We start from the raw sequence: 10588 nt of genomic DNA on the forward strand, positions 1-10588 counted from the left end.
CGATTTCACTAAAGCACGCGCTCGGCCGACCAATAAGGCGACCACGCACGCAGACGGAGGGCGGTCACCGCCCTAAAGGGACCGCGCCCCGCCCCGCCAATCTTAAAGGCGCCGCGGCACATCCCGCTGCTCTTAAAGGCGCCGCGTGCCCCCCCCATTCCTCCACCACTACCGCCATCACTGCCACCACTACCGTTCCGGGGCGCTGCTGGGTCCCAAGGGTCGGGCAGCGGCGCTGGGCGTTTTGGGGTGGTGTTGGAGGGTCCTGACTCCCCAGGGATGCTGGGGACCCTAGGCTGGAGATGCTGGGGACATTGGGGGACCCAACATGGATGCTCTGCACTGGGACCATGGGTACACTGTGCTGAGACCATGGGGACACCAGGCTGGAGATGTTGGGGACCCTGGGCTGGGGACACTGGGGTCCCTGTGATGGGGACAGTGGGGACACCACAATGGGGATGTTGGAGACCCTATGCTGGGACTATGAGGACACTGCGCCAGCTATGTGGGGACCCAACATGGCCACCTTGTGCCAGAGCCAATGGAACCCTGTGCTGGGGATCCATGGTGACCTTGGGCTGGGGACACTGGGGACTCTGGGCTGGGGACGCTGGGGTCCCCATGCTAGAGATGCTGGGGACTCTGTCCTAGGACCATGGGGACCTTTTCTGGGGACATCAGGGACCCATCACAACTTCTCTGCACTGGGACAGTGGTGACCCTGTGCTGGGGACGCTGGAGGCCCCATGCCATTGGCACGGGGACCTGCCACACAGACCCTGTGCTGGGCCATGGGGATGCTGTGCCAGCCATGTGGGGACCCAAAATGGCCACCCTGTGCTGGGATGGTGGTGACCCTGAGCTGAGGACACTGGGGACCCTGAACTGGGGACACTTCCAGCCACATGGGGACCCAACATGGCCACCCCATGTGCGACCTTGGGCTGATGACTGGGGACTCAGAGTTGGGGCCACAGGGACCATGTGCTGGGGACACTGTGTCAGCCACCTGGGGACCCAACATTGGGGACCCTGGGCTGGTGACTATGGGGACACTGAGTTGGGGCCATGGGGACTGTGTGCTGAGGACACTGGGGACCCCTACCAGCCCCCTGGATCCCGTCATGGCTGCCCCGGTCCCAGGGGTCCCAGTCCCCTGATGGGGGAGTACCAGAGGGTACTAGGAGGGGTGGGAGGTCTGGTGGGGAGGGGGGGAGGTCCCCACGGGTGACGTCAGCAGCGGTGTTGCCGGGTGACAGCGGTGGCGCCCAGGCCCGCGGTGGGGCCTGACGTCAAGGCCCAATGGCCGCCCGCCCGACCGGCAGCATGGAGGCAGTGGCAGGCCCGGTCGGCTGCCGCTGAGATGGTGAGGAGGGTCCCCCCGGCCAGGGGGGACACGGGGGGATGGGGACACACCCCCCCCAGCCCGGCGGAGGGAGCAGGCCCCAGGGACGAGGGGGCCTGGGGAGGGCGGCGGGACGGGGCCTGCTCGGGTGGGGGCGGTGAGGGGGGCTGGGCCCTGGTGTCCCCCTGTGCCCCCGTGTCCCCCAGCACGGGAGCAGGGCAGGGCTGACGAGGGTGGGACCCCCTCCCCATCGGCTGGGCCCTCCCAGTGGCTCTGTGCGCGGTCCCCATTCACTGTCCCCACCCTACTGCTCCCCTCTAATCTGCTCCCCCATTCCTGCTCCCCCCAACCCACTACCTCCCCCATCCCATGCCCCCGACCCAATGCCCCCCCAAAATGCTGCCCCACCTTATTCCCCTCAACCCGATCCCCCCAACCTGCTCTCCTACCCAGCTGCCCCCCTTCCACTGCCCCCCATCTTGCTGTCCCTCCCATCCTGCTCCCCAATCTGCTCCCCCAACCTTCTGCCCCACCCTGCTGCCCCCCCAAATCACTCCCCCCATCCTGCAGCCCCCATCCCACTCCCCCCAACCTGCTGTCCCCCATTCTGCTGCCTTTCACACTGCTCCCACCAAATCATTCCCTCCACCGCACTCCTCACAACCCCCCAACCCTCTGCACCCCAACCTGTTCCCTCAACCCATTCCCTACAACCTGCTCCACCCCAGCTTGCTCCCCCCAATTCACTCCCCCTAATCTGCTTCCCATGACCTTCTCCCGCAAATCCACTCCCCAACCCTCTCCCCCATAACCTGCTCCCCCTAACGCTCTCACCCCATCCCCTTTCCCCCCATCCCTGCTGCCCCCCAACCCTCTGCCCCCCGTAATCAACTGCACCCCAACCCTCTACCCACCAGGACCTCAAGGGCCAGTACTGGACGGATGATGACTCCGATGGGGACAATGAGTCTGAGGAGTTCCTCTATGGCGTCCAGGTAAGCACCATGGGTGCTGGGTCCCATGGGTGCCATGGTGAGGCTTGGGGACCCCCAACCTGCACCCAGTCCCAAGTGTGGGGCTGCAGGGGCTGCCAGGTCTGATGGTGCCACATGGTGCTGTGCTGCAGGGGACCTGCGCTGCTGACCTGTACCGTCACCCACAGCTGGACGCTGACATCGAGGCCGTGAAGGAGATCTACAGCGAGAATGCCGTGGCCGTCAGGTGGGTGTGCCCACCGGCCCCTGCACCCAGCTGTGCCAACCCCAGGCACCCAGCTGGGCCATCCCCAGGGCACCCAGCTGTAGCAATCCCAGGCACCTGTCAGTGGCGTAACCAGGGCACCCGACTGTGGCACCTCTGGGGCACTTGGCCATGACACCCTCAGGCACTCAGCTGCGCTATCCCCAGGGCACCCGACCATGGCATCCGCAGGGTACCTGTCCACAATCTGGTTGCTCTCCCCGTGCCATCCCAGTCTCAGGGGTGCACACATGCTTGATGTACGTGGAGCCACACGTGCCCATCACTGCTGCATGAGCCTACCTGCCTGGCACAGTGGGCACTGGGGCAGGCAGTGGTAACAGCACCATGCCAGCCTCACCCCATCTTCCTGCCACGGTTCTGCATGTCTTCGCAGGGAGTACGGGACCATTGATGATGTGGACATCGACCTCCATGTGAACATCAGCTTCCTCGATGTGAGTCTCCAGGGTGCCCCCACTGGCATTGGCACAGGGAGTCGGGGGGACATGTGCCCAGGGGATCCCCAAATTTCCCTCCCCAGCTGTGGGTCCCTGCAGCTGTGCCAAATCACGGCTCTCCCTCGGCAGGAGGAGGTGGCAACGGCGTGGAAGGTGCTGCGGACGGAGCCCATTGTCCTCCGCCTGCGCTTCTCCCTCTCCCAGTACCTCGATGGCCCCGGTGAGTGGGGACAGGCAGGGCACGGTGTCCCCATGTGCCCTTGGGACAGGGACAGTGGTGGCACCAACGGCTTGGCCTCCTCTCTCTCTCTGCAGAACCGTCCATTGAGGTTTTCCAGCCATCCAACAGGGAGGGCTTCGGGCTGGGTCTGCAGCTGAAGAAGTAAGAGGCAAAATGCAATGGGCACCCAAGGGTGGTGTGTGGGGTGGGCCGTGGGGTTGCCATTTTGCCCCAAAACATGTGCCCATGCCACCACCCTTTACCTGCCACACAGCCCCGTGATGGGCTCACCACCAGTTCTGGGTGGGGAAGAGAGGAGCTGGGTAGCATGGACCACCCATACACTAGGCTCAGGGGACACCAAAGCACCCATGGGTGCTGGCATCCGGCTCAGGCACCCATGCCACCTCTCTGCCAGGATCCTGGGCATGTTCACGTCTCAGCAATGGAAACATCTCAGCAATGATTTTCTGAAGACCCAGCAGGAGAAGCGGCACAGTTGGTTCAAGACGAGCGGCACCATCAAGAAGTTTCGTGCTGGCCTCAGCATCTTCTCCCCCATCCCCAAGTAAGACCCCAACGGTGTCCCTGAGGGACCAACCCTCTGTCCTCTCACCCTTAGTGGCCAGGGACCTGGCACCATGCCTCAGTTTCCCCACTCGCCCCTTGGATACTGCTGCTACGTACCAGAGCCCAAAGAGGTGAAGGTTGCTCCCAAAAACCAGCTAAAGTATGAATTTTGCACCGGGTGATGGAGGAGATGGGGACGTTGACAAACAGAGGAGCTCAGCAGGATTCTGTGCCCACAGGTCTCCCAGCTTTCCTGTCATCCAAGATTCGGTGCTGAAGGGCAAACTGGGCATCCCCGAGACTCGTGTCAACCGCCTGATGAACCGCTCCGTCTCCTGTACGGTGAAGAACCCCAAGGTGGAGGTTTTCGGCTACCCCCCCACCAGCACCCAGGCAGGTGTCGCCCCCTTCAACATCCTGGTGGGTGCCTCCCCGCCTTGGGGTTTGCTTTCCTCTCCTTTCCTTTCCCAGATTCCCAGGGGCTGCTGCGGGGTTGGATCACTCATTGTGGGGTGGTGGGACCCCCTTGGGTTGGGGGAGCCCCTGTGGGGCTTTGTGCCCTGACCCTCGTCCCCAGCACCCTTGAGTGCTGGTGGGCAAGCTGGGAGGCTGGCCGTGGGTTTTACCTGCAGGGTTTTACCCGCGGGGTTTTACCCGCCTCTTGGTGCCACACCCCTGATGCAGCTGCATCCCTGGGAGGGTGGTGGCATGTTGGGGATCCTGCTGTGGTGGGGAGGGGTGTTGGGGGCTGCCAGTACTGTGTGGAGGTTTGGGTGTGTGGGAGAAAGGGGATAACACAGCTGGCTCCGCTCCGGCTCTGTTGCAGGTCGGCGGCCACTGCAAGAATGTCCCTACGCTGGAGTACGGCTTCCTCGTCCAAGTAAGTGTCCTGTGTCCCTCTCATCCTCATCACAGAATAATAGAATCATTAAGGTTGGAAAAGACCTCTAGGATCATCAAGTCCAACTGTCAACCCAACACTACCATGCCTCCTAAACCATGTCCTGAAGTGCCATGTCTACATGTTTTCTGAACACATCTAGGGATGGTGACTCCACCACCTCTCTGGGCAGCCTGTTCCAATGCCTGACCACTCTTTCAGTAAAGAAATTTTTCCTAATATCCAGTCCAAACCTCCCCTGATGCAGCTTGAAGCCATTTCCTCTCGTTCTATCTTGGGGTTGCTTGGGAGAAGAGACCAACACCCACCTCACTACAGCCTCCTTTCAGGTAGCTGGAGAGAGCCCAACTCTCCCCTCAGCCTCCTCTTCAGACTAAACACCCCCAGCTCCCTCAGCCCCTCCTTAACAGACTTGTTCTCCAGTCCCTTCACCAGCTTTGCTGCCCTTCTCTGGACACGCTCCAGCACCTCAGTGCCCCTCTTGTACTGAGGGGCCACAAAAATGCACACAGTACTCGAGGTGTGGCCTCCCCAGTGCTGAGTACAGGGGCACAATCACTTCCCTGCTCCTGCTGGCCACACTGTTCCTGATACAAGCCAGGATGCTGTTGGCCTCCTGGCCACCTGGGCACACTGCTGGCTCGTGTTCAGCCGGCTGTCAACCAACACCCCCAGGTCCTTCTCCGCCAGGCAGCTTTCCAGCCACTCCTCCCCAAGCCTCTAGTGTGGCTTGGGGTTGCTCGGGAGCATCTGCCAGAGCACCATGGCCACCGCCAGGGACTGACACCCACCATCCTGTCCTTCAGATCATGAAATACGCAGAGCAGCGGATCCCAACGCTCAACGAGTACTGCGTGGTGTGTGACGAGCAGCATGTCTTCCAGAATGGCTCCATGCTTAAGGTGCGGGGAAAGGGACCAGGTGGGCGCGGGCTGTCACCCTGCGTCACTGTCCCCGACCCTCCCCATGGCTCCTGTCCCCTCGGCAGCCTGCGGTGTGCACCCGGGAGCTCTGCGTCTTCTCCTTCTACACCCTTGGCGTCATGTCTGGCGCAGCAGAAGAGGTGGCCACAGGCGCCGAGGTAAGGGTGCGCATGGCAGGTGACCATGCCATCACCTCAGGGTGCTGTCCCTTCACCCCACGCTCTGTCCCCAAGGTGGTGGACCTGCTGGTGGCCATGTGCCGTGCCGCCCTGGAGTCCCCCCGCAAGAGCATCATCTTCGAGCCTTACCCTTCCGTGGTGGACCCCAACGACCCCAAAACACTTGCCTTTAACCCCAAGGTAAGCATGGGCGGGGGGCAACGCTCCCCCATGCTGGGGGTTGATGGGGCTGGGCGGAGCCCTGAGGACCCCTCCGATGGCCACCCCTCTCCTGCCCCACATGTAGAAGAAGAACTATGAGCGGCTGCAGAAGGCCCTGGACAGTGTGATGTCAATCCGGGAGATGACCCAGGTACACCACTGTGGCCCTGCACCACCCATGGCCCCCTGTGAGGCCCCTCCCAGTGCACAATCCTTCGCCTCACCAGGGGTGGCGTTTGTGTGCTGATCTCCACCTGCTCATGGCTGGGTTGGTGCCAGGGGAACGACCCACACCCCCTCTCATCTCTGCCAGGGGTCCTACCTGGAGATCAAGAAGCAGATGGACAAGCTGGACCCCCTGGCCCATCCCCTCCTGCAGTGGTAAGGCCGAGGGTGCCCTGTCCCACTGCCCCACAGCCCCTGGGACAGAGTGTGCAGTGGGGCCAGCTGGGCATCCTCATCCCCTTTCTCCTGGGGGGCCGTGACCATCCACTGGCCTCAGGGCGGGTTCCGGCACAGCTCCCGCCTCAGCCCCACTCCCAGGGCAGTGTGGGGCCACTCTGTCCAACCTTCTTCCTCCTCTTCCTCCTTCTCTTCCCAAGGATAATCTCCAGCAACAGATCCCACATCGTCAAGCTGCCCCTCAGCAGGGTAAGGGGCCTGGCCAGGCTCCAGGTGGGGTGTGGCATGTGGGATGGAGGGTATGGAATGTGGGATGCAGGACACACAGTATGGGATGTGGGAGGTGGGATGTAGGATATAGGATGTGGGATGTAAGATATGGGACGCAGAATGTAGGGTGTAGGATGTGGGATGCAGGATGTAGGATATAGGTTGTGGGATGTAGGGTATGGGATACAGGACGTAGGGTATGGGGTGTGGGCTGTGGGATGGAGGATGTGGGATGCAGGGTGAGGGATGTAAGGATGTGGTGTGGGCGATATAAGGGTCTGGGTTGCAGGATGCAGCCTTTGGGATGGGGTCTGCAGCCTGGGAGGCGTGGGAGGCAGGATATGGGATATAGGGTGGAGGATATTTGACATGGGCTGTGGGGTGGTGGAAATGAGATGGGATGCCATGGGCCCTTCTGGCAAGCTTGAGACAGCCAAAGCAGGGCTGGGACGCACACAGGGCCGGGCTGCCGTGCATGATCTCTGTTTGTCTGTCCTCTCTCCCTGCCTTTGCTCTTCCATTTCCCCTGGTAGCAGCTGAAGTTCATGCACACCTCCCACCAGTTCCTCCTGCTCAGCAGCCCCCCTGCCAAGGAAGCCCGCTTCCGCACCGCCAAGAAACTCTATGGCAGCACCTTTGCTTTCCAGTAAGTTGCTGGAGCGGGCGGTGGGAGCCCCTGAGGCAGATGCAGTGGGGCAGGGGGCTGTGGTGCTGACGTGGGGCTGGCTTTTTCCAGTGGCTCTCACATTGAGAACTGGCACTCCATCCTCCGCAATGGGCTGGTCAATGCTTCCTACACCAAACTGCAGGTAAGGCCCCCCTGCGCCCAATCCCCTCCCCAGGACAGGCAGGCAGGCAAGGGGGGACGCAGGCAGCTGGAGATGAACTGCCTGCAGAGGCTGGGCTGCCTCTGCCACCATGCCCAAGCTGTCGGGTTGACCCCGCATTGCTCACCCTGGTGTTTTCCTGCAAGCTGCATGGAGCAGCCTATGGCAAGGGCATCTATCTGAGCCCCATCTCCAGTATTTCCTTTGGATACTCAGGTAAGAGGCTGCCTGCACTGCCCAGCCCTGCCTGCGCTCCTATCCCCACTCCCTGCATGGGCCTGGGGATGTTCAGCATCATACTGGCCGGAGGAGCCACGTGGGAATAGGCAGCCTCCCACATCCTTCCTACCGGCACCGGCCTCTTCCCAGCCAGGTTGGGGCTTTCTGTTGCGCTGGGGAATTAAAACCCCAACATTTTCTAGACTCTGAAAGCCGCTGTGCCCACTTTTGGGGGGTTCCCAATGTTCAGCTGCGGGGTGGGAGCATCCAGCATGGCCGTCCCGGTCTGTGGCATGTGTCCCCCGCATGACCCCAGGGGCGCTCCCTGCCCGGGAGTGATGGCCGCTGCCTTGCTTCTCCACAGGGATGGGGAAAGGGCAGCACCGTATGCCTTCGAAGGATGAGCTGGTGCAGAGGTACAACCGGATGAATACCATCCCCCAGGTGATGGGCCAGGGGACACCACAGGAGGATGGGGATGGGGACTCAGCACCCACAGGTGCTGAGGAAGGGATGAGACCAACATGGCCAGGGCAGTAACACTGGTTGCTCTCCCTGCAGACCCGCTCCATCCAGTCACGCTTCCTCCAGAGCCGCAACCTGAACTGCATTGCGCTTTGCGAAGGTGCGAGGACACGGGGGGGGGGGGGCGGGGATGGGTGGCCAGGCAGCATCCCCATCCCTGGCTCAGCCGATGGGTGGAGGAGGGGAGGGAGTGAGGATTCCCACTGTGTGCTGCGGCCAGCGGGGACCTCGTCCCCCATCCAACAGCCCCTTCCCCCGGCAGTCATCACCTCCAAGGACCTGCAGAAACATGGCAACATCTGGGTCTGCCCCGTCTCGGACCATGTCTGCACCCGCTTCTTCTTTGTGTAAGTCCTGGCTACGCCCACCTCACCGGTCCCCCTGGGACACACCCTTACCCCCCCCCTTTCTCCCCTTCCAGGTATGAAGATGGCCAAGTGGGAGACGCCAACATCAATACTCAGGACCCCAAAATCCAGAAGGAGATCATGCGTGTGATTGGGACTCAGGTGTACACAAACTGAGCACCGGTGGGGACACCCTGGGTGCCGAGTGAAGACCCCAGGCGAAGCTGGGGAAGGATGAGCAGGGTTTCAAGCCTCCTGGGCAGGGCAGAGATGGGGGCCCACGCCAGCAGCTCCACCCTGTACATAGGCGTCAAGCATCCAGTGAGCACCAGGAGGGTTTAGTGGTCCCTCGTCCCCTCTCTGTCCTGTCCGCCAGTGTCCCCGACCCTGTGGCTGTGTGGAGAAGGAGCTGCGGGGGCTGGCGTGGCCAGTGGCCGCCCCTCCTGGTATTGGCAGCGATAGCATTTTTATCGATGATGAGAAACTGAAGCAAAAAAAGAAAAAACAACCCAACCAAAAAGAAACCCCAAAAACACAGAAAAAAGAAAAAGGGATCTGTGTCGGTGTACTTAAAATCTTTAAATGGATTGGGGGTGTGGGGAGGGGATAGTGGGGAAAGGGAGCGTGGAGAAGAGATTGGGGCCATGGGGAAAGGGTTGGAGGACTTTGGGAGAGGGATGGGGCCACAGGGAGGGAATCGCACCACCGTCATACCATGGCAAAGGGATTGTGCTATGGAGCAGGGCCCACCCCAGGGAGAAGGACTGTGCCTCAGGGATGGGACCAGGGCAAGGGGATGGGACCCCACAGGGAGTGGTGCTGTGGCAGAGCCTCACCTGCGCAACGAGAAGGAAACGGCCCAGGGCCAACCACACTTTATTTCAGCCCAAGTGGATCCCAATAACTACGCAGATACGGAGGTGGTGCTGGCACAGATGTGTCCCGCTATGGCCAGTCCAGGATGAAATCCTCTGGGAGAAGTGCTGGAGACTGCAGGGGCTCTGGGCAGGGACCCTGGGCAGTAGTAGGGGCTGGCAGGGTCGCTGGGTACCAAAGTTCCCCACAGCCCTGGGGCCCTCTGCATTGGTCATGGCAGTAAAATACCAGCCTTTAAGAGACAGTGTCTCCTGCAGCATCAGCCCAAAGCTGCCTGGGGACATCAGCCAGTCCTGCAGGGACGTGGGGGTCCCTCACCAGGGTTCCAAGGGTTTTAAAATCATAAATACCCCAAACCAGCCCTCTGCCACCCTGGTGGAAACATGGGCATTGTTTTCAACCAGCAGTTATAAAGTTAAGGATCGACCTAAAAAATATCCGGGTTTAGGTGCAGTCACTGGGTGAGACCCAACGGGCTTGTCACAGCAGTGGCCTTGCTCTCAGCATCACCTCTGTGGCATCCCCTGCCCTCAGGGCGTGACGGAGGGACCCGACTTCACGTCCATCCTGTGCCCGCGCCGCTTGTCCTGCACCAGCTGCTCCATGTCTCCACAGCCACCCAAACCCGGGCAGGGGGGATGCTGTCCTGATGCCACCCACTCCACCAGCAACCCCATTTTTGCTTAAATTGGTGGGGTTTGGGGATTTTTTTCCCCTCCCTTAAATAAAAAATAAATCAAGCCACCTTCCCGTGATCATTGAACTCGCTTGTCTGTGGGTGCAGCCACAAAGGGACATCCCAGGGGACACGCTAACATCCTCCAGAAGTTCCCCCATCACTCAGAAGCAACCCCCAAGCCTGGGTGGATTCCTCTGGAAAATGGTAATTCCTGGGGAAAAAGGTAAATAAAAAAAAAGAGATGCCCCATCTCCTCTCCTGGCTGCATCAAATTCCCAGTGGATGCTTCAGCTCAGGCAGAGCCAAGCTGGTCAAAAAGGGTCACTGGCGGCGTCTTCTATCGGGAATGTGTGTGCTGGGACACGGCAGCGATTGCTCCAAAGAACCAATCAAGGTGACGA

General features: G+C 61.0%; 1 protein-coding gene across 4 annotated transcripts; it reads left to right on the plus strand.

Moving 5' to 3' along the window:
* The first annotated feature begins 1259 nt into the window (after positions 1 to 1259).
* PARP6 (poly(ADP-ribose) polymerase family member 6) lies at positions 1260 to 9191 on the plus strand. 4 transcript variants are annotated; one of them, XM_075099793.1, is made up of 22 exons: positions 1260 to 1369; positions 2266 to 2343; positions 2475 to 2569; positions 2985 to 3045; positions 3178 to 3268; positions 3364 to 3430; positions 3687 to 3836; positions 4078 to 4258; positions 4665 to 4718; positions 5546 to 5641; positions 5728 to 5820; positions 5896 to 6021; positions 6128 to 6193; positions 6356 to 6423; positions 6645 to 6693; positions 7251 to 7360; positions 7451 to 7523; positions 7688 to 7757; positions 8125 to 8204; positions 8322 to 8385; positions 8548 to 8632; positions 8707 to 9191. In XM_075099793.1, exons 1-22 carry the CDS (start codon positions 1367 to 1369, stop codon positions 8807 to 8809), a joined length of 1863 nt encoding a protein of 620 aa, XP_074955894.1. In that variant the 5' UTR covers positions 1260 to 1366; the 3' UTR covers positions 8810 to 9191. The 4 variants fall into 4 exon arrangements, 2 of the variants coding, with proteins under 2 accessions (XP_074955894.1, XP_074955893.1); XM_075099792.1 differs by having other exon boundaries at positions 1300 to 1369; positions 7248 to 7360; XR_012661612.1 differs by lacking the exon at positions 7688 to 7757 and having other exon boundaries at positions 1300 to 1369; positions 7248 to 7360; positions 8707 to 9123.
* Positions 9192 to 10588: the final 1397 nt, after the last annotated feature.

This window comes from Phalacrocorax aristotelis, chromosome 7 (genome assembly GCF_949628215.1).
Source record: "Phalacrocorax aristotelis chromosome 7, bGulAri2.1, whole genome shotgun sequence".
Classification (NCBI taxonomy): domain Eukaryota; kingdom Metazoa; phylum Chordata; class Aves; order Suliformes; family Phalacrocoracidae; genus Phalacrocorax; species Phalacrocorax aristotelis.

Coding starts and splice junctions, on each gene's coding strand:
- PARP6 (XM_075099792.1), top strand. Junction 6,424..6,644: donor GCCCATCCCCTCCTGCAGTG/GTAAGGCCGAGG, acceptor TCTCTTCCCAAG/GATAATCTCCAGCAACAGAT. Junction 8,386..8,547: donor CTGCATTGCGCTTTGCGAAG/GTGCGAGGACAC, acceptor TTCCCCCGGCAG/TCATCACCTCCAAGGACCTG.